At 44.4% G+C, this 24,309-nt stretch overlaps 1 protein-coding gene across 1 annotated transcript in view; it reads left to right on the top strand.

The window, feature by feature from the left end:
- Positions 1–24,309, top strand: part of PLCB2 (phospholipase C beta 2) — a 405,331-nt gene that overhangs the window by 256,426 nt on the left and 124,596 nt on the right. Inside the window, exons 16-17 of the mRNA XM_073609959.1 lie at positions 10,520–10,616; positions 11,727–11,811. Of these exons, the coding sequence (XP_073466060.1) occupies positions 10,520–10,616; positions 11,727–11,811 (182 nt within the window). The remainder of the gene's footprint in view (positions 1–10,519; positions 10,617–11,726; positions 11,812–24,309) is intronic.

The following is a 24,309-nucleotide window of genomic DNA, read 5'->3' as shown; positions in this document are numbered from 1 at the left end:
ATAGTGTAAAACCCTCTCACTTAGTTTATTAAAATGTAAAATTTCACTTACATCAAACTATCAAATAAATAAATATTTCCTCCAAAATAAAGGGATAGCTATGGTGTCTGAATACTCCCAAATGGGAGAAGGATGTCATCTATGCCCACCGTAGACCAGAATTGGTCAGGTGGGCTAGGTATATTGATGACATCCTCCTCTTATGGAATGGCAGCCTTGAGAGTTTGGAAACTTTCATGGAATATCTAAATAACAATGATAGTGGCATTGGGTCAAAATATGAGGATCATTTGCAGCTGGTAAGCGTGCATTTCTTCAATAAGAGGTGGCGGTTTTACACACAGTTGTTTTGAGCCACTGGGGATGGACATTCACTATGCTGATATAATTTTGTAAACCCTCAAGAAGAAGATTCTTTACACATGTGGACTCATATGCATGTAGGTTTCTATTTATTTATTATAAGAATTTTGTTTTATATATGTTGCACATTATTTCACTAATTTGATTATAAGGCATGCATGTTGATCATTCATTTTGTTTAGTGCAGCTGAAGATGTTGTGATTTAAGAATTACTGTGTTGAATATCTCACGATAGAGTTGTTGCTTCACACTTATCTAATTTTTACACAGTTTGTTTATGCACAAGCACAGTTTCTTTTTACATTTTTCCATTACCAGTACATCCTTCCTGAGGACTGGTGCCCAGAACTGGACAGCATACTCTAGGTGCGGCTGGACCAGAGTCTTGTAGAGCAGAATTATCGTTATATCTCTGGAATTAATCCCCTTTTTACTGCATGCCAATATTCTGTTTGCTTTGTTAGCAGCAGCTTAGCATTGCATGCCATTGCTGAGCCTATCATCTACTAGGACCCCCAGGTCCTTTTCCACCCTATATTCCCCTAGAGGTTCTCCCCCCAGTGTATAGATTGCATTCATATTTTTGCCACCCAAATGCATTATTTTACATTTTTCTACATTGAACCTCATTTCCCATGTAGTTGCCCACCCCATTAATTTGTTCAGATCTTTTTGCAAGGTTTCCACATCCTGCGGAGAAGTTATTGCCCTGCTTAGCTTAGTGTCGTCTGCAAATATGGAGATTGAACTGTTTACCCCATCCTCCAGGTCATTTATGAACAAATTAAACAGGATTGGTCCAAGCACAGAACCCTGGGGGACCCTACTACCCACCCCTGACCATTCAGAGTACTCCCCATTTATCACACCCTCTGAACTCGCTCAGTTTTAAATCCATGTACTCATCCTATGGTCCATGCCAACAGACCTTATTTTGTACAGTAAACATTTATGGGGAACTGTGTCAAATGCTTTTGCAAAATTCAGATATACCACGTCTACGGACCTTCCTTTATCTAGATGGCAACTCACCTCCTCATAGAAGGTTAATAGATTGGTTTGGCAAGAATGATTCTTCATGAATCCATGCTGATTACTGCTAATGATAACGTTTTAAACTATTAAAATCTTGTATATTGTCCCTTATCATCCCCTCCAAGAATTTACCTACTATTGATGTTAGGCTAACTGGTCTGTAATTCCCAGGGATGTATTTTGGGCCCTTTTAAAATATTGGTGCTCCATTGGCTTTTCTCCAATCAGCTGGTACCATTCCAGTCAGTAGACTGTCAGTAAAAATTAGGAACAATGGTCTGGGAATTACTTGACTGAGTTCCCCAAGTACCCTCGGGTACAAGCCATCTGGTCCCGGTGATTTATTAATGTTAAGTTTCCCAAGTCTAATTTGCTCGTGAAGACTGAGAAGAATAGATTCAATACCTGCGCCATCTCCCCATCCTTTGCAACCACATGTCCTTCCTCATTCTTTATGGGGCCAATATGGTCTGTCCTCCCTTTTTTACTGTTTACATACTTAAAGAATTTCTTGGGATTTGTTTTGCTCTCCTTCGCTATGTGTCTTTCATGTTCTATCTTAGCCGTCCTTATTGCACCCTTACATTTCTTGTTGCATTCTTTATAAAGTCTGAATGCTGACGATGATCCCTCAACCTTGTATTTTTTGAAGGCCTTCTCCTTTGCTTTTATATGCATTTTTACATTGGAGTTAAGCCATCCAGGACTTTTGTTCACTCTATTAAATTTATTACCCAATGAAATGCATTGGCTAATGTCCTTATTTAATATGCTCTTAAAGCAAACCCATCTCTCCTTCTTTGTTCCTAAGATTTTATCTCAATTTATGCCTTCTAGCAAGGTTCGTAGTTTAGGGAAGTTGGCTCTTTTGAAATTCAGTGTCTTTGTATTCCCCTTATGTTTCCTATTTGTGTGATTTATACTGAAGCCAATTGACCTGTGATCGCTGTTACCTAAATTGCCCCGTATTTCCACATCCGTGATCAGGTCTGTATTGTTGGTAATCAGTAGATCCAAGAACGCTTTATTTCTAGTTGGTGCGTCTACCATCTGACCCATAAAATTGTCCTGCAAGACATTTAGGAACTGACGAGCCCTAGATGAATGCGTGGTTCCCTCTGTCCAGTCTATGTCTGGATAATTAAAATCCCCCATTATGATAACACCTCCCATCTTTGCTGCTAATCCAAATTGTGATAGGAGATCTGTCTCCCCTTCCTCCCTCAGGTTAGGGGGCCTATAGCATACTCCCAGTATTATTTTCCCCTTAGCTTCATCCCTTTGGAGCTCTACCCATAAGCATTCCCCCTCCTCTCTAGCTCCCTTAGTGATGTCATCTCTCACATTCACTTGTACAGTATTCTTGATATATAGGCATACCCCTCCCCCTTTTTCACCCTCTCTATCCTTGCGATAAAGGGTATACCCTTGAATGGTTGCCAGCCAATCATGAGAGCTGTTGAACCAGGTCCCTGAAATTCCCACAAAATCCAAATCCTCCTCGTACAACAGTTTCTCTATTTCCCCATCTTGTCCGCCAGGCTCCTGGAATTGGCGAACATGCCATGTAGTTTAGACCGGTTGCATATTATCCTCTTATAGGGTGTTCCGAGATTGCAACTAGGACTTGCTACTATACTTACCTTGGGTTTATGTACTTTGGTCAACCTTCCACTATTGCCCCCAATACTACCCTCTGGAATATGTTCTGTGCTGACTATTTCTACCTCTGAACACCCCCCATCACCTAGTTTAAAAACCCCTCTAACTTTTTGGCCATCTTCATTCCCAGCTGATCTGCACCCTCCTCATTTAGGTACAGTCTATCCCTTCTATAGTACTGGTTATCGGCTGAGAAGTCAGCCCAGTCCTCCAGGAACCCAAACCCCTCCTTACTACACCACTCTTGAGCCACTTGTTTACTTCCCTAATCTCCCTCTGCCTTTCTGGTGTGGCTCGATGTACCAGTGGTATTCCTGAGAATACTACCTTGGAACAGAAACAATGCTGACAGTTCTTCGGCTACTTGAATAGCCTGTTGTTCTCAGTCCTAGCCCTGAAGACACTCCAGCACAACATTCCAGGTTGGTGGAGGTATTGCGAGCCTCATGCCTCTCTGCAGCTGTTCTGGAGAATTCCAGTGCCTTGGTGCAGGAACCCTGAATTCCAGTCCACCCTGGTATCAGTCATAAAGTCCTCCTGAGTATCAGCCAGTCAGTTGAATACCTCAACAAGGTCCACTCTTCCACATCTTGACACAATGCTGTAACCAAAGAAACAGTAACATGCTACCTTGCTCCATGTGTGCTATCCCTCAGCAGGCTACACCCACACAACCTGTTGTGTGTAGCTCCGCCCTTTCTCTGTGGCACCAACTTCTCCCGCCAACTTCTCCTGCCAGACACTGAGCTCCTTCTGCTGTGACAATAAACCCTCTGCCTGCCAGCCAAAAATACAAACTCACTGGCATTTATTCTCCCCTGCAAAAACACAGTCTCTTCACAGGAAGAAAAAACAAAAAATATACACTAAAGCAATTTATTCATATGCTCCCAACTGGATAATCCACAAAGCACAATCTTCGGTTGGTTGCTAAGACAATAACAGCATGAACTAGGCTAGGAAATTACGAACAAGCCCCCCCATTTCCATGGGCTGCTGGAATTAAATGAGTCTCCCTTTCCTGCCCAGAGGTTGCCCATCCTGTGTTCCAGTCCCAGAAGCACATTGACAAATACAGGCTCAGTCTAGGGGGGGTTTGAAGATTTATTGCAGATCTTGAACAAATGCAGGAAGGAGGGATGTGGATGTAGAATACTCAAAAATGCACGGATGACTTAGAGGACAAATTCCTTGAAATATTCTGTTTCAGCAGTATTCGGCCCCATGATCCCAGCCTTAAAATAATGCTGGAAGTGAAGGGGAAACCAGTTAACCCAAGACCCTATGCAAGGAGTTACAGACCTAAGTAGCACCTTCTGGCTTCTAACCCTCGAACACTTCAGTACCTAGACCTTTGGGCAAAAGGTCCAATTCAAAATGTAAAGGTGGTCCTGTCCAGCTGCCCTGCAACACTCTTCAGTGAAGGTTTCCTTCTCCAGCCCAGCTTCCACAGGTATTTTTGAGGCTCCCAGCAGATTGCACCTGCTAAGGCCTAGCAGCAGAAACATCTTACACACACATCCTGCCTCCCAGGGGGTAGACCCCAAGAGAGACAGTTTGTCAGGGCTGGGCTCAGATCTTCCTTCTCAGAGCAGGCCACTCAGCTGTCAGTTAAATGCCAGCTCCAATCTTTTCCACAGTGACTCACCTGATGATGATATCCTGTTCGTCATCCCTGCTGGTTACTTAAGCTGTTCAGTTCAGTTCCTCTATGCCTTCGCCTTGGTCAACACATCCAGAGACTCTCTCCTGTGTACCTGTTGAAGATTTGCTTGGGCTGACATCCCTTCTGGTTCCTGATCCTGCTTGCTGTTCCACTACGCTGATTCTCCGGTTTCCTGATTTCCTGGCCTGTCCCGAAGTATGCTTATCTCTGCCTCCCTGATGTCCTGGCTTGTCTGACTATCCTTTCCGGTTATCGAACTCTGGCTATGATTTGACTACGTTGCTCTGTTTACCTTTTACTATTATTATTATTAATAAACAAGTGTGATTTTAACTGCACTTCTGTCTCAGTCTGATTCATGGTTTCTGACAGTAGGCGAAGGCTATGAATTCAGAAGATGCAGTCAATCCACTTGTTGGTAATATTTTTTCCAGGTTGGAGGAGCAGGATCACCGTATGGATCAGTTTGCCTTAGAGTTACAGTCGCTCCTGACTCGCACGGCTCACCTGGAATCTCCCACTGTGGATGCTCCAGTACAACCTGTGTTGCAGGCCATCCCTGCTGCTGTGCCAGTCTCTGTGCAGGTACCCGCTTTGAGTATTACCTCTATAAGAGGTATGTCTGGTTCCACTCTGCTTCCCCAGCGATTTGGGGGGATCCAGATCAATGCAGAGTGCTTCTCAATCAGGTTGAGCTATACTTCTGACAGAAACAAGGTAGATTTCTTGATATCTTTGCTTTCTGAGAGAGCCTTGGCCTGGGCAAACCCTCTACGGGAGATGCAAAAACACGTTGTCCTGAGTTACCCATTTGACATTCCCGCATGCTCCAATTCTGCTGCCAAGTGCCTCATGTCCATCAGAGTACAAGAACTTTTGCCGACTCTGGCAGCAGAGGTTGCATGGAACAAGGAGGTCCACGTGGCTGCTTTTTCTCGTGGTCTCTCAGATACCATCAAAGATGAGATAGCAGCCCGAGATATACCCACTGAGCTGGAGAAGTTGATCACGTTTGTGATCCTCATTGACTTCAGACTCAGAGAAAGACTCTCTTTTAAGGAGCGCTTGCGGATGCCTCCTGTACATTTGTCTCTGAGCTTTGCAGTCCCACCCTTGCCTCCCTCAACTCCCGTTCCTCCTAGTACCGAGTCAGTCAGTGAAGATGAACTCATGCACTTGGGCTTCACTCGTCTTTCTGCAGATGAGAGAATCTTTAGGAGGAGGGAGAGATTGTGCCTTTATTGTGGCGAGGCAGGTCACTTTTTGAAGTTTTGTCCTACCCATCCATGGAACGCCCGAACCTTGAGGTCATGAAGCGGACAGACCTTAGGTGGCGTTGTTTCATCCCCAGTTATCCAGAAGGATAAGCCTCTGGTCTCAGTTATCCTTTTTTGGTCTGACTCGTCCGTCGAGATATAGGCTCTAATCGACTTTGGGGCTGCAGGCCTGTTCATTAATGCTGCCTTTGTATCTAAGTACTCGATTCAGCTGCAGCTTCGTGCCACTCCACTTGCCAATGAGGCTCTTGACGTGGGGACCTTTACAGCCTGCCCATGTGACTCATGAGACTGTTACGTTGTCCATGGCTGTAGGGGCTCTTCACCATGAGATAATCCAATTCCAAGTTATTTCCTCACATAAGTTTCCGCTGGTTATTGGTTATCCTTGGTTACAGAGGCATAACCCCTCTTTTGATTGGCTTCATGCTGAGGTTCTCTCCTGGTCGCCATAATGCAGCAAGACATGTTTCCAGAATGTGGCTAAGGTCCTATGCACCTCTTCACTCTCCACCCTGCCAGAGGAGTACCGCAATTTTATCGATGTCTTTGACAAGGGTCAAGCCGGTAGTTTGCCTCCACACCAGTCAGCCTGGTGCCATACCCCCTCGTGGCCGGGTTTACCTTTTGTCAGTCTCAGAGGATAAGGCCATAGAGGAGTATGTTGCAGATGCACTTTCTCAAGAATTCATCTGCAAGTCCTCGTCTCTTGCTGGTGCTTGTTTCTTCTTTGTGAAGATAAAGAGTGGTGAACTAAGACCTTGTATTGATTATAGGGGTCTCAATTGTTTCACGATTAAAAATGCTTATCCAATCGTAATCAGTTCCATTGATTACGAAGTTATTTGACTGCCTCAAGGGAGCAACGGTTTTCACAAAGCTGGATTTGAGAGGAGCATACAATCTATCAAGGAGGACGACGAATGGAAAACTGCGTTTAATTCCAGAAAAGGGCATTATGAGTACCTCGTAATGCCATTTGGCCTTTGCCTGCCTCCAGCAGTTTTCCAAATTTATCAACAATGTCCTTCAAGATTTGTTGCAGCTATGTGTGGTGGTTTATCTCAATGATATCCCCATTTTTTCCAAGTCCCTAGAGAGCCACCTCACAGATGCCTGTCATGTGCTTCAGAAGCTGAGAGAGAAAATCTTTATTGTAAATTGGAGGAGTGCGAGTTCCATCGTGAACAGGTTAAATTCCTGAGTTATGTAAATTTCCACTGCCGGTTTTTCGCTGGACCTAGAGAAACTTGCAGCAGTCCTACAGTGGCCCTGACCCGTGGGTATACGTCCTTTGCATTGTTTTCTTGGCTTTTCCAATTATTATCGAAAGTTTATTCGTAATGTCTCGCCTCTGGTCAAGCTGATGACTGATATGACCAGAAAATACGGTAACCCACAGAGTTGGTCTCCGGAGTCCATTAAGGCCTTTGAGAGTCTCAAGGCTGCCTTTGTTTCTGCTCCTGTGTTGGCACATCCTGATCCTATGTTACACTTTATCCTTGAGGTTGATGCTTCTGAGACTGGAGTTGGCGCCCTTCTGTCTCAACGTCCTACCTTTGAGAGCGCTATGCATCCTTGTGGCTACTTTTTCAAGAAATTGTCACATGTGGAATGCAATTACGGGATTGGGGACAGAGAGTTGTTACCGATCATTTTAGCCCTTTAAAAAATGGAGGCATCTCCTCGAAGGTACCACTGTGCCGGTTCTCATTCTTACTGACCATAAGAATCTCACATTCTTGTCTGAGGCTAAATACCTCTCTCCCAGAAGGGCGCGATGGGCTCTTTTCTTGTCAAGTTTCAATTACATTGTCTCATTCTTACCCAGTACTAAGAATGTAAGGGCTGATGCTTTGTCACAATAGTTTTCCTCCACTTTCAAGATGGAGTCGGATCCTGTTCCTGTGATTCCTCCTGATCGTATTCTGGCTACGGTTCACACCAGTCTCACTTCTCCTTTGGGTGACAAAATTCTTGCCGTTCAGGTCCATGCTCCTCCTGAGAAACCTTGTGACCGCTGCTTTGTCCCTAAGTCTCCGTACTGCCGTGCTCCAGACTTACCATTTTTCCAAGGCTTGTTCTGTGTGTGCTCAGTAAGACACCATGACACCTTCCAGTGGGCCTCCTAAAACCCATACCCAATGGAGAGAGGCCTTGGACCCACCTGTCCATGTATTTCATTGTGGAGTTACCCAACTCTCAGGGCAACACAGTTATCCTTATGGTGGTTGATCGGTTCTTGAAGATGTCTTATTGTATTCCACTTAAGAAGTTGCCCACTTCTAAGGCTTCCATTTTTGCTCAGGAGATCTTTCACTTACATGGGCTACCCAAGGTGATCTTCTCGGACGGGGTAGTCAGTTTGTGTCCTGAATCTGACGAGCCTTTTGTGCACAGTTGGGAATTCAGCTTTCTTTCTCCTCTGCGAATCTAATGTCTAATGGGGCAGCAGAACAAGCCAACCAGTCCTTGGCGCAGTTTCTACGTTGCTATATTTCTGACCATCACAACAACTGGTCAGGCCTCTTACCTTGGGCAAATTTTGCTCACAATAGTGCCTTGAATTCTGCTTCCCGATTGTCCCTGTTTATGGCAAACTATGGTTTCCAATCTTCCATGTTGTCTGACTCATTTGTTCCGCAGAGCATCCCTGCATTAGAGGAGTATCTCTGTGGTCTTCGAGGAGGCATTTGCGACATACCAACGATAGGTACAGACTCCATGCTGACCGCAGACGCCTGCCTGCCCCTTCCTACCAGGTTGGGGACAGGGTCTGGCTGTCATCTCGCAACCTCTGACTCCCTCACTGAAGTTGGCACCTCGGTTTATTGGGCCTTTCCGTATTCTCCACAGGATTAACCCAGTGGCTTACGCTTTAGACCTTCCTTCTATTATGCGTATCTCTAATGTATTCCATGTCTCCTTATTAAAACCTTTGGCCTGCAACCGCTTTACCACCTCAGTGCCACGTCCTCACCCTGTACAGGTTGAGAACCACAAGGAGTATGAAGTACAGTCCATTGTTGACTCCCGTAGGTTCTGTGGGCGCATACAGTACCTGGTGCATTGGAAAGGGTATGGTCCAGCGGAACGCTCTTGGGTCTTGTCCTCGGACGTACATGCCCCTGTCCTCCTCCGTGCTTCCCATAGTCATTTTGCCCTCAAACCTGGTGGTCCTCTGAGGGGGATGGGTCATTGAGGAGAGGGTACTGTCAGGGCTGGGTTCAGCCCTTCCTTCTTAGAGCAGACCGCTCAGATGTTGGTTACTTGCCAGCTCCAATCTTTTCCACAGTGACTCACCTGATGATGACATCTTGTTCGTCAGTCCTGCTGGTTACTTAAGCTGTTCAGTTCAGTTCCTCTCTGCCTTCGCCTTGGTCAACACATCCAGAGACTCTCCTGTGTATCTGTTGAAGACTTGCCTTGCTGACGTCCCTTCTGGTTCCTGATCCTGCTTGCTGTTCCACTACGCTGATTCTCCGGTTTCCTGATTTCCTGGCCTGTCCTGAAGTACGCTGATCTCTGGCTCCCTGATGTCCTGGCTTGTCTGACTATCCGTTCTGGTTACCGAACTCTGGCTATGATTTGACTATGTTGCTCTGTTTACCTTTTACTATTATTTTTATTAAACAAGTGTGATTTTAACTGCACTTCTGTCTCGGTTTGATTCATGGTTTCTGACACAGTTCTGATCAGGTAATCACAAATATTTATCTTTTTCCCAGCCACATCTTCTGGGCCAGCCTTCCAAGGATTGGCTAGGATCAGGTAACTATTCATAACCCAAGAATTGATCCACCAACATTATTGCTGCATTATTCTTTTAGCAGCAGGCAGGAGCAATCAACCACCAGGCTTAGGGAAAGCAACAGACCTGAAAATGAATTGCAGCTCAGCTGGATATGGCAGAGGCATATACAAAATTTAGCCATTGGCCACTGGAGGAGTTTGCTGTTAGAAGTGAAATTAGTTACACTTCAGTGCAAAGTTTGTTTATTTCCAGTGCTCCACACCTCATTACATGTTATGTAGTACCCACACTGATGCCACGATCATTGTATACTGACCAATGTCCACATCCTCTTCCACAGATATTGCTCGCTGATCAACTTCCACATCCCTATCAGTGTCCATGATTTCCCCCCAGGACATTTCTCACACAAGCCTGACTCGCATTCATCCTTTTTCATGATTCCTCTCTCTTTCTGCAGAAAGAATGCACATAAGAACTGTGAAGTGGAGGAAAGTTTCTTAGGGCCTTTTAGCAATTGTGCTGGAAGACAGAGACTGCTTTATATGTGAGCGTCTACATTGCAGGGCTGTGCTCTTGTCTTTTTAAATTTTGAGTTTTTGCTGGCAGAAGATTAGCACTTAAAGCCATGTAATATATATTAGATATCACTAGGTACATTTCCCCATAACCCTTACAGAAGTATTAATTAGTGTTTCTTGCATAGAGGAGAAAATCTATTTAATTATAATGTTTTATGGTATTCCCTCTCCTTCACACAGGGTACTGCTGGGCAGGAAGCTACAGCTTATGAGGAGATGTCAAGCCTGGTCAACTATGTCCAGCCAGTGAAATTTGACACATTCGAAGTTTCTGCACGTAAGAGAATTTCTGTAGAAAACCCCTCATTTTCTTTACTACATGTCTTAAAAATTGTATAGATAGGCAACTCATATGCTCATATTGATCAGTGGTTCCAAATTCATAAAAACTACTTCAGTGGGGAACAAACACAAAAAAATACACTCAGTGTCTTTCCAAATAACTCTTCCATTTATTTGACGCATTTGAAGTTTTCAATAACCATGCTTACATAGGTATCACATTAATATTACTTGTTAATTGTATTTTTAAGGTAACAAGACATTACATAGGCAGGTTAGTTTCTTATCAGAGTCTAAAAGAATGTGAATATGTAATCAAAACATTATTAGTGCCAAGTGCACAATGATTGCAGTGTGCAATACAGGCATACAGAATGTAATACAGTTTTATAGAGAGATAGCGCAGTGTGCTTCGCGCATGTGTAGTAGGGACCCGACTGTTAAGCCAAAAGGCTAAACTGCCGGGTTCCCTTACCAGCAATGGCAGCAGCAGCACCCGACAGCTGATGAAAACATCAGTTGCAGTGCCGACATCCCTGGACTCCAGGACAGGTAAGTGTTTTAATGCTAAAAGTCAGTAGCTACAGTATGTGTAGCTGCTGACTTTTAATTTTTAAAGGGGCGGGCGGACCTCCGAAGGAATAAATGGCTGATAAAAGGAAAGTAAACTGGCCACTCACTTTACAATTAGCCTGTACAATCTCCTTTACATTTACTTACCTAAATGAGACACTGTCACTTTGCCCCTTGAGGTACTTTCAAAAAGCACCTTCAAGCAACCAACTTATATTCATCTAGCGCTTGCCCGTCACTCCGTCCTCTATCTCAACTGGTGTAAAATACCAAGCTATTCTGTGTTATGGGGAAGCATGTGGCACTCCTCCCATGTGAGAGTGCTTGGGTCTAGCGATGGGTCAGTAGGCCCGAGCACTCTTACATGACACAGAAAGTAATATTACTACCCTCTCTAGACTCCAAACCAGCCAACACTGGGACTTTTTAGAGAAAAAAGCAGTTAGAGAAAAAAATCCACCATTGCAGTTTGGTTTCTTCTTGGTAATATTACTTTTACTAAACTATTAATGTTTCTCTTTTATTTATGCAGAAAAGAATCAAAGTTATGTGATTTCGTCATTTGTGGAGACCAAAGCTTATGATCTGCTGACCAAGTTCCCGGTGCAATTTGTTGAGTATCCTTTTGTGGCTGCCCCAGTCTTATTAAAATGCATTTATTCGTAGATATAAATAAAAATTTATAGACAGAAAGTCTGTGCATGCGGGGCCAGAAATTTAATTTCCAGCTAATTATCTTGGAAATATTTTTCTTGCATATATTAATAGATGATTAGTAGTTCTCAGAGCTCAAAGCTCGGTGCTGGTATGCTCTGGGTGCAGGACAAGGTAATTTTACAGAAAAATGGCTGAATTAAGGTTTAAGGCTTAGTTTAGGGGCCACATTAGATCTCTGTTAGGGATAATAGTGGCGGCTATTGGTTTTTTAGTTTGTGGGGGCGGCAAACAACTGAACCCCCCCTCCGCGGCAACTTAAACCCCCCCATTCCCCCTCCCCCCCACTGTCTGCCAGTCGGTCCACCAGCACTTACCCCATCTAGGCGGTGGGCATCGGAGGAGCAGTGGCGAAGATCGAGCATCCAGGCATCGGCAGGGACTGGACATCCAGGCATTGGCCAGCGGCTCTTCTCCTCCTCGCTTCTGCCCTGCATCTCCTCCCCTCCTCCTAGGCATCCAATAGGATCGCCTGTCCTTTCAGCCAATCAGGTGACAGGTATCAGACCCACTTTCCGATTGGCCGGGAGGAAGATCAGTGTTGCAACAGAGAATATTCAATCCCTGTTGCAACACAACTGGGTGGGCTCCAGACGCAATGCTCTGCGTCCCAGGCCCACCCTATTTTGAAGCCTATTAGAGCCTCTGGCTCTTATCAGGTGCTTAAAAAAAAAAAAAAAAAACATGGATAGGGGGGTGGCACCCATGTGCCCACAATGGACGAGCCGCCCCTGGCATAGCAGGGAGGATGTATAGTTTAAGTTTTAGAGTTAAGGTTAGAAAGTACAGGAAGTGTTAGTGAGTTTTAGAGGGTAAGAATTAAGTGGTAAGGCATAGGTTAAGAGTTAGATGTTGGGGGGGTGGGGGTGTTGAATGTTAGGTTAAGGTTAAGTTAAATGTTATGTTAGGCTGAGGGTTACAGTATGTGTTAAGGTCAGGTTAAAGTGGTTTTAAACCCTTAATGCTTTGAATGGGCCACCACAACCATAAGCAATCACTAAACCTCTTTGTGTACCCCAAAAGCTAAAAATCACTGTTTATTTACCTTTTTTATGTAGTATTTCTTCCTTTCACATGACCACAATCCCCCTGCATTGGCAAACACAGGGTGGCCAGTAGGTGTATACATTCTCTTCTAGCTGCGTCATGCATGCGTCACAAGAAGAGGAAATGGGAGGCGGGACTGAGTAGGGCAGAGGGGAGCTGGCTGACTGGAGAGAACAGGGACCAACAACGCCAGTGACCATGTACATTCTTTTTCATTTACAAGAAAGCATGAGACATGCATGTATCACAAGAAGAGGTAATGAGGGGCGGGATTGAGAGGGGCAGAGTGGAGATGGCTGGCTGGGGAGAACAGGGAGTGATAACTGTACACTGAAGTGTCAGTGAGCAGCCACATTGAGCAGCCACATTGAGCTGCGCAAATCAATTGTTGACAGTCTGAGAGAGGAGGGCTCCTGAATGACTTAATGAGCTTTTTCTAATTTATAAAACTAAAAAGTGGAGAATACAAGAGTTGATGTCAGTAATCATAGAAATCTAAGATCATCGTTTTTACATGGAATTGAGGCATAAATTAAGTGTTACATACTACCCTATACTACCCCAACCTGCCACTATACCGCCCTATACTACCCAAACCTGCCACTAGACTACCCAAGCCTGCCACTATACCACCCTATACTACCCAAACCTGCCACTATACTACCCAAACCTACCAAACAGTGCCTATAGACAATTTTCAACAATCTTCAAGTCTTGCCATAGATTCTCAATTGGATTTAGGTCTGGACTTTGACCGGGCCATTCTAACATATGAATATGCTTTGATCTAAACCATTCCATTGTAGCTCTGACTGCATGTTTAGGGTCGTTGTCCTGCTGGAAGGTGGATCTTCACCCCAGTCTCAAGTCTTTTCAGACTCTAACAGGTTTTAAGGTTACCCTGTATTTGGCTCCATCCATCTTCCCATCAACTCTGACCAGCTTCCCTGTCCCTGCTGACGAAAAGCATCCCCACACCATGATGCTGCCACCACCATGTTTCACGGTGGGGATGGTGTTTTCAGGGTGATGTGCAGTGTTAGTGTCATGTACCTGACGAGTGAGCCTGATGTGCAGCGGGAAGGCCTTGTTTATAACCCTGGTTCAGGGGCCACCAATGTTGGGAACAGTGGCCGCAAGAGCCAGGTGGTGTATGAGCGCCTGGATCATCTTCTGTGCAGCGGATGTGTCTCAGCAGGTTAACGGCAGGTATAGTCAGCTCAGCTGGTGTAGACAGGAATAAGGAACAGGAAGCAGGTAGATGCAGAGCTGTGGAGACACTGGAAACGTGGTCAAACCAGCCGGGTTCGGTAACAGACGATCAAGCAGATACAAACGTCAGGCAGAGCATAGTCAGGATGCAGGCAAAGGTTCAGCAACAGGATATCAGTCAATATAGAAGTAAGCGTAGTCACAAGGCAAGCCGGGTCAGGATAACAGAGATCAATTGGAGTCAAAGAAAGCCTTGTCAAACACAGGAAGCAGATGGGATCACAAGAACAGGTAGTCACAGGTATGAACTGCAGATCAGACAGCAAGGTCTCTGTGCAGCTGAGGTGTTTAACCACTTAAGGACCGAGCCTCTTTTTGACACTTGTTGTTTTCAAGTTAAAATCTTTTTTTTCGCTAGAAAATTACTTAGAACCCACAAACATTTTATATAAATTTTTTTAGACACCCTAGAGAATAAAATGGTGGTCATTGCAATACTATATGTCACGCCGTATTTGCGCAGCGGTCTTACAAGCGCAATTTTTTGGAAAAAAATACCCTTTTATTGACTCAAAAAATAAGACAACAGTAAAGTTAACCCAATTTTTTTTTTATATTGTGAAAGATAATGTTACATTGAGTAAATTGATACCCAACATGTCATGCTTCAAAATTGCGCCCGCTCATGGAATGGCGACAAACTTTGACCCTTAAAAATCTCCATAGGCGACGTTTAAAATTTTTTACAGGTTACATGTTTAGAGTTGGTAATGAATAAGCGCACCTGTTAGTGTGTGAAACGCGTTTACCATTTGAACTGTCTGTAATGCCCCTACACACGGTCGGACTTTCCGACGGAAAATGTGCGATCGGAGCTTGTTGTCGGAAATTCCAACCGTGTGTGGGCTCCATCGGACATTTTCCATCGGATTTTCCGACACACAAAGTTTGAGGGCAGGCAACAAAATCCGATCGCGTCAATTCAGACCGTGTGTGGCCAATTCCGACACACAAAGTGCCACGCATGCTCAGAAGAAATTCCGAGACGGAACAGCTCGGTCTGGTAAAATTAGCGTTCGGAATGGATAGAGCACTTTCGTCACGCTGCAATGTTTAAAATTGTTTAATACAGCGCAGTCTCTTCTTCTTTATAATGCTAGAAGAATGAAGTAGTTTTGCTGCTCATATTCACACAGACTTCTCACAAACTTCTTTCTTTATCCCTTTCATGACTAAGCCTATTTTTGAAATTTGGTGTTTACAAGTTAAAATCCATATTTTTTGCTAGAAAATTACTTAGAACCCCCAAACATTATATATATTTTTTTAGCAAAGAATCTAGAGAATAAAATGACGATTGTTGCAATATTTTTTATCACACGGTATTTGTGCAGCGGTGTTTTAAACGCAAATTTTTGGAAAAGTGACACTTTCATGAATTTTAAAAAATCCAAACAGTAAAGTTACCCCAATTTTTTTGTATAATGTGAAAGATGATGTTACGCCGAGTAAATAGATACCAAACATGTCACCCTTTATAATTGCACGCACTCGTGGAATGGCGACGAACTACGGTACCTTTGAATTTCCATAGGCGACGCTTTAAAAATTTTTTACGGTTACCAGGTTTGAGCTACAGAGGAGGTCTAGGGCTAGAATTATTGCTCTCGCTCTGACGATCGCGGCGATACCTCACATGTGTGGTTTGAACACCGTTTACATATGCGGGCGCGACTTCCGTATGCGTTTTCTTCGCTGCGCGAGCTCGCGGGGACAGGGGCACTTTAAAAAATTTTTTTTTTTTTTTTATTTAATTTATTTATTTTTGTACTTTATAAATTGTGTTTAAATTTTTTTTTTTTTTTTTTTACTTTTATTGCTGTCACAAGCAATGTAAACATCCCTTGTGACAGTAATATGTGGTGACAGGTACTCTTTATGGAGGGATGGGGGGTCTAAAAGACCCCCCATCCCTCCTTTACACTTCAAAGTATTCAGATCGCCGAAAACGGCGATTCTGAATACTGTGTACTTTTTTAAATTCGGCGCCATTGGCAGCCGAGTAAACGGGAAGTGACGTCATGACGTCGCTTCCGCATTTACAAGAAGAAGGCTGGAACGAAGCCGCTCGCAGCTTCGTTCCAGTCCGCCCCCAGCCGCCGAAGGCAGCGGACCGGACACCGGGCCTCCCGATCGCACGGGAGGCCCGGTAACAGCGGCGGGAGGCGGCGGGAGGGGGGGGTATAACAACCGAGCGGCTTTTAGCCGCATCGGTTGTTATATTCGGGTAGCCGATCGCCCGCTGAAAACAACGGTACCGGGATGATGCCTGCAGCTGCGGGCATCATCCCGGTATAACCCCGGAAAGCCGAGGACGCATATATGCGTTCGGTCGGCGGGAAGGGGTTATTATTTATCGTGATTCCCTCAATATATTTTGATTTCTCACATCTGACAAAAAATATATATATTATTTTTTGGGGGGTTTGTATTTTTCAAGGCTGATTTTTTTGTTTTTTTTTTTATTTTTTTTGGTTTGTATTTTTTTCAAGGCTGATCTTTGTTTTATTTTATTTTTAGTTTCACTCCAGAATATTTTTGTGTGTGTTTTGTGTGTCAAGTTACCACAACACCATTATTATCTTGTATTATTTAATCTCAAGGAGATTGCTTGGTGTTGGTGTCCCTTGTTAATTTCACATTGTATTTTTGAAATGTACCTGCCTCCTCACAAACAAACTGTCCTTTACGAAGGAAAACACACATAGGCAAGTATAATTGAAACAAAAATTCCTTTATTAAGGGCTCACAACCAAACAAAGAGGGAGGCAACGCTGGAGAAACAGCAGAGATTGGCAAAGCCTTTGGCCCCCAGGGCACACATCAATTATTTAACAGCAAAACTGGTGGCCTGAGGAGTCCATATCTAAGGGAGTGCAGTCTGGTCCAGAAGTCCCAGAGATCATGAAAGCAGCAGATGACATACATGTCCCCAGGCTGTGGTCATACAAGAGGCTGCATATTTTGTCAGACCAGACTGAACCCAGGGTCATCACTCTCTGGTCTTCCTTCCACGCTTCCTTCCCGGCTGTGGCTCTGGTGTTGGAGGTGTGGCAGGAGGAGGAGTAGGACCTGGAGGATGAGGAGGAGGAGGACCTGGAGGAGGAGGAGGACCTGGAGGAGGAGGAGGACTATGGGTGAGGTGACAAATGTGGGTTGCACATGTGATTTGGCCTCTCAACCCCTTATTTAGAGCTTCCAAAATTAAAAACTCACATAGGAGTCGTTGGCCCTCCTCCATCTGCATCATTTTACATGCAGTTATGGCAGCAAAGTCCTCCCCCACACTGTGGGGTGTTCTGAGGGCCTCAGTAGCCTTCCAAAATAGGCCTATGGCAGCCTCCTCCAGATTACTCCTCTTCCTGCCACTTTGTCTTTGAAGGCGGAGGGTAGGGACCCGGGTATCGGGCAGCCTGCTTGGCTCGGCCACTTCCTGGCTGAGACTTCCCTGTGTATGAAAAAAGGACCTTGTTTTAGTTTTTGCTTCATCAATTACAATCATAAATTATTAATCCAAACTAACATCTATTTAACATCATTGATTGGACAACTAGAAATATTTAGAAGAATGCTATACCTGACTCAAGCTGGGCTCCTCCACATGTTGCTGCCTGGAAGGCCCAGGTTGGGCATCTGAAGCCTCAGCTGGAGGGGGAAGGAAGCGTGGAAGGAAGAGTGGAGAGTGCTGGCCTGGGTCAGTCTGACCTGACAGAAAATGCAGCCTGTCATAGTACCACAGCCTGGGGACATAAATGTCATCTGCAGCTCCTGATCTCTGGGAATCCTGGACCTTCTTGTGCTCCCTTAGATAAGTGCTCCTCATGCCGCCAATTAGGATCTTCAAATAGGTGATGTCTGCCGTGGGGATCACCGGCTTCACAAATTGCAGCAAATTATCCAGCGCTGCCTTCCTCTTTGTTTGGTTCTTATATTCAGGGTGGTTTATCTGCCACAGACAGGGCAGCTCCATGAACATATCTATGAAGATTGGCATAAAGTCCTGATCCTTCAAGATATCCATTGTAACTGCAAGACACAACACAAGACAAACCCTAATGTCAGCCTAAAGTCTTTTAACTTGTGCAAATACAGGCCTCAATCTAGAAGCAGTATAGGCCCAATTTTAAATCTTACCTTCGTTATCACGATCGGCACCTCTGTTACTCCTTCCTCCGCTCACAGATCGTACGTACTACGCACGCGTGTTACACTTTATAGACACTGTGCATGTGTGAAACTCCGCCCGCCCCTGACGCTCTTTCTAGTCTATTCCTCGCCCCTTCTCGTTCGTCGCAGTGGGGGAAGAGCACATGGCGGAGACACAGCAGGTGTCTGAGGAGGAGGAGGAGGAAAGGCCGGAGTCTGAACGTCCCGATCCCGGAAGAGACGATTTAAGGCATCAAATATGTCCTTTGGGGAGATGTTGGAGATGGTCGACATCCTAAAGAAGGCCGACTATGACAGGAAGTATGGACCTTACCCCAACCCCAATGTCAGAAAGGCCAAGATCATGGCGAAAGTGGTCAAAAGTCTGCACCGGAATTTTGGGGTGCGACGATCCAAGGATCAGCTCAGGAAGCGGTGGTCGGACCTGAAATTAAGGGAGCACGAGCAGTACAGAAGGATCAGGAGAGTGTTGCAAAAAAGTAAGTAGTTGTCCTGTGTTCCTATTCTTTATGTTTATTACCTTTGTGCTGCTCCATGTGCTTTTCTTTACTGTTGTAGTTACAGTTTAGAATGGCAACTTTCATGTTCATGGGCACATTGTTCGTTCGTATAAAACATTGTTCGTTCGGCCTAGAAAACACCATTGTTTTGGCCATATGTATTTGAATACATTTTTTATGGCCTACTTCTCTTCAAATAATTTTGGTGTCTAGATGATTTGTAACTAGAATGAAATGCAAACTAGATTCTGTGTAAGGAGAGGACACTCAGCAGTTGTTTACACATCTGGACGCTGGAGCACTAGTGTGGGTCATTTCACCTCTGAAAGTGCACAGATCCTGATCGGGGAGATCATGGGGTATAATAGGGACTTGGAAAACATCCAGAAAAACATCAATGATGTTCAAAAAAAAATGAAGACCATCATTGATGTTTTAGGGAGAGTTTTTCTGTGACAATGGGGATAATTTCCTAAGGGCAAATCCACTTTGCACTACAAATGCAGTTTCAAGTGCACTTGTAGTGCAAAGTGTCTTTGCCTTTAGTAAATAACACCTAACAGTTCTTTGTAATGTTACACAATCACGCCATTTTCAGGACTCACCACATTTCTGTCAGGGTCAGTTAAAAGAAACACAAGCAGTAAATGTCACCAAAGATTTTAGTAGTTAAAATTATTATTTTATTTTCCAAATATTTCATACATTGTCTGGCATATTGATGGCCCCCCTACCTGCAAAGTATTCAAGGTATCTTAGATGGACCTCACGGGCACTCAGGGGGGCAAGCCAGGATGGGCATGTTCAAGCGCCATCAGGGTTGGTTCATTATGAATTCCGGCCTCAGGCCCATCTGAGGCAGCATAGCTGGCAGAATTTTGCCTTAAAAAGTTGTGTAGAACACAGCACGCCAGGATGATATGATTCAGTTTGTACTCCGCCATGTGTATGGGTGTAAGAAATAGGCGGAATCGGCTGGCCATTATTCCAAATGTGTTCTCCACCACTCCTCTGACTCTTGCCAGCCGGTAATTAAAAACCCTCTGGTCTGGGGTGTGGGTCCTCATCGGGAATGGCCGCATAAGATTGTCCCCCAGTGCAAACGCTTCATCCGCAACGAAGACGAATGGGAGTCCTTTCCGCATTGTCTTCTGGAGGTGGCAAGTCCAAGCTGCCATTCTGGAGACGCCTGTAGAACTCCGTCTGGGTGATGACTCCACCATCGGACATCCGGCCATTCTTCCCCACATCCACATACAGGAACTCTTAAGTAGCCAACACCACTGCCAACATCACAATACTATTGAACCCCTTGTAGTTGTAATAGTATGACCCCGAGTTGGGTGGTGGGACGATGTGGATGTTTTCCCATCAATTGCCCCTCCGCAGTTAGGAAAGTCCCACCGCTGGGCAAAGTGGGAGGCCCCAGTCTGCCATTCCTGTGGGTTGGAAGCAAACTGTGGAGTCAAACAAGAAAAATAAATTAATCATTTAGCACATAAACAGGGAAAGCAGATTAGACACAAACATTCTTGGCCAACATCAATATAACATTTATTTTAGGGAGTTTTCAAAGACCAAGGTATAAGGTCTACCTATCAGATTCCCCCTCCCCCCTCTCATGGGCCATGTCTAACATTTTAGGGGGGGGGATCTTTTGGACAGGTAACCCTCTCCACTTCATTGAGAGATGAATGCCTAAATAATGTGTATTACTTTGGCCAGCCCCTCCTTACTTACACTATTGACAGCCCACTGGACAGATAAGAAGCGTCATAATACAAAGATATAAATACACACTGTACACATTTTAGCACATTTGGACATTCTGCTATTACCTATCAAGAAAATAATAGTATACAAAAACTTGAAACAGTACCATTTGTAAGTATACAGGCAGGACTTTGCACTACATGCTTTGGGGAATTCATCCATACATTTGACCACAAAAGAGGTAGGGATAGTGTGTATGGGTTTGGCAAAGTCAGTAGATAGAGGATTGTTATCAGCTGACTTAGCAGTTGGGGGGGAGGGAGGGTTCCAAATGATTTGGGGACCCAAAGAAAAAAAAACCTCTGCCACTCTGCCTGAATTTAAAGCACACATCACATGTATAAACATTTTAGGGGGTATTTAGGGTAAAGCACTACTATGGAGCTGACAAAATACATTGTTAAGTGACTACATGAGGTGAATATAGGGCCAGGGGACCATGCTGGGGAGGTAAGTTAAGGCAAATATGTATGAAGGACAAAAAAAATAATTACATAAAAATACAGCATGCATGAGGACAAAGGGGACATTCACAGCATATTACAATCATGGTAATTAGGGAATGAGGAAAGAAATACAATATATTATCAAACATTAAATACAATGAAATGTGATGTTAAAGGATAAAACTCACCTTAATATAATCCTTCTGCAGGACCTGGATGATGGCAGAACAGGTCTCTGGGATAATGATCCCCAGAGCCTGGGGGGAGATGCCTGTCGAGAACTTGAGGTCCTGCAGGCTTCTCCCCGTTGCCAAGTACCGCAGGGTGGCGACGAGCCTCTGCTCCGGAGTGATGGCTTGCCTCATGCAGGTATCCTGCTGATATAGGGGGTCAGCAAAGCCAACAAACGGTGAAATACGGGGTCCGTCATCCGGAGAAAGTTCCTGAAATCATCAGGATTATTCTCACGGATCTCACGGAGCAAAGGCATGTGACAGAACTGGTCACGCTGGAGCAACCAATTCTTAGTCCATTAACTCCTCCCCACCCTGTTCATGGACTGGACTTGTGTCAAGGTAAGGACCCCAACACCAAGCCCCCGCACAGCACGAACTCTACAAGGAGGACGTATACGCAACATGGCTAGAAAACGGTTGGCTGCTCAGAATGAGGTAACAGAACGCACTGAAGAACAGCAAGGCCTGTGAAGAGCGACCTGAAAAACAGCAATGAGTGGACAAGATCGCACAGAAAATTCCAATACGAACTGACTGCACGCACTGAAGAGCAGATACAAACCCACAAGCACAAACTGAACAGCAGAAAACGATCTGAAAACCACGAGTCTGAAAAAGGGGGAATCGTCTCTCGACAAACTTTTACTAACACGAGATTAGCAAAAGGAGCCCAAAGGGTGCCGCGCTTGGTTCTGAACTGGCCTTTTCTAGTCTCGTCGTACGTGGTGTACGTCACTGCGTTCTTGGTGATCGGAAATTCTGACGACTTTGTGCGACCGTGTGTATGCAAAACAAGTATGAGCCAACATCCGTCGGAAAAAAATCCATGGATTTTGTTGTTGGAATGTCCGATCAATGTCCGACCATGTGTACGGGGCATAACACTTGGGATGTTGGTTCATTAAATACGAATTTTGATGGATCTTGGAGTGCAGCCATTTTTTCAGTGTTGACATGTTTAGTGTTACAGAGGAGGTCTAGTGCTAGAATTATTGCTCTCACTCTAATGATCATGGCGATACCTCATGTGTAGTTTGAACACCGTTTTCATATGCGGGCGGGACTTACGTATGCGTTCGCTTCTGCGCGCAAGCTCGGCGGGATGGAGCGATTTAAATTTTTATTAATTTTTTCTTATTTATTTTACTTTTTTTTTAAAAATGTGGGTCACTTTTATTCCTATTACAAGGAATGTAAACATCCCTTGTAATAGAAAAAAATTATGACAGGACCTCTTAAATGTGAGGTCTGGGGTCAAAAAGACCTCAGATCTAACATTTACACTAAAATGTAATAAAAAAAAATTAAAAAACTAAATGTCTATCTGCTGCCATAACAATGGTAATCAGCATCAAAGTACCGAGGTACAATGACAGTGATTTGCGCTAAGTGGTTAAATAAGGCAGTCTGGCACCAATCACTGAAATGACTCTGCACCATTGTTAACCCTTAGGTGACCCCTGCACAGAGTGGCAGATCCATGACAGTTCGTTTTCTGCAAAACATAGCGTTTTGCTTGAAGGCCAAAAAGTTCAATTTTAGTCTCATATGACCAGAGCACCTTCTTCCACATGTTTGCTGTGTCCCCCACATGGCTTTTTGCAAACTGCAAACGGGACTTCTTATGGCTTTCTTTCAACATGGCTTTCTTCTTTCTTCTTGCCACTCTTCCATAAAGGCCAGAATTGTGGAGTGCACGACTAAAGCCGCGTACACACGGGCGGACTTTTCGACTGGACTGGTCCGACGGACTTTCCGACGGACTTTCGACGGGCTTCCGATGGACTTTTTAACGAACAGACTTGCCTACACTCGATCACGCCAAAGTCCGACGGATTCGTACATGATGACGTACGACCGGACTAAAATAAGGAAGTTGATAGCCAGTAGCCAATAGCTGCCGTAGCGTCGTTTTTTGTCCATCGGACTAGCATACAGACGAGCGGATTTCTGGGTCCGGCGGAGTTACGACGTAAAGATTTGATGCATATTCCAAATCTAAAGTCCGTCAGACTTTCGACAGAAAAAGTCCGCTGAAGGTCCGATGAAGCCCACACACGATGGGATTGTCCGCCAGACTCGGTCTGTCGGACCAGTCCGATAGAAAAGTCCGCTCGTGTGTACGCTGCATAATAGTTGTCCCAGATTCTCCCACCTGAGCTGTGGATCTCTGCAGCTCCTCCAGAGTTACCACGGGCCTCTTGGTTGCTTCTCCGATAAATGCTCTCCTTGCCTGGCCTATCGTTTAGGTGGACGGCCATGTCTTGGTGGGTTTGCAGTTGTGCCATACTTTTTCCATTTTCGGATGATGGATTGAACAGTGCTCGGGCTCGGGCATGTTCAAATCGAACCCGCCAGGAAGCCATCACTGCACACCGCCAATCATAGGCAGTGAGGCATACACATGCTGCCTATGATTGGCGGTGTGCAGTGCAGGCTTCCTGGCGGGTTCGATCCGAACACACCCGAGCCCATCACTACCCTAGACATATAAAACTGGTAAATAAATGTGTGCACTAAATTGACAACATGATGTTCATCTCATATATGCCATGATTCTTTGCTGACAAATAATTATATAATGCTCATTTCCCACAAACTGAAATTTAAAAAAAATTATAATCATTACCAACAAAGCAGCCTATTTAAAAAAAAAAAGAATAGCATGTCACTTTTTAGATGGCACAAGAATATGCACGCACAAAGCGTCATGATTATTGTAAAATTAACTTTATAGATGATATTAATTCTGGACAAGATTCAGGTTATGTAATACAATATATGCAAATACAGCTCCAAACAACTGCAAGACAACAGCATTTCAAGCAAAATTTGATCAAGCCGTACCCAAGCAATAACAATAAGATGTAATAAAACACATTAAAGCTTACTCAGTAGGATAAACAGCAACATAAACAATCCAGTAGGCCATTGCAGGCAATCATATTCAATATCACTGA

Source organism: Aquarana catesbeiana, linkage group LG13 (genome assembly GCF_042186555.1).
Source record: "Aquarana catesbeiana isolate 2022-GZ linkage group LG13, ASM4218655v1, whole genome shotgun sequence".
NCBI lineage: Eukaryota > Metazoa > Chordata > Amphibia > Anura > Ranidae > Aquarana > Aquarana catesbeiana.
The sequence above is the reverse complement of the archived record's forward strand: the minus strand, read 5'-3'. Positions and strand labels throughout refer to the sequence as shown.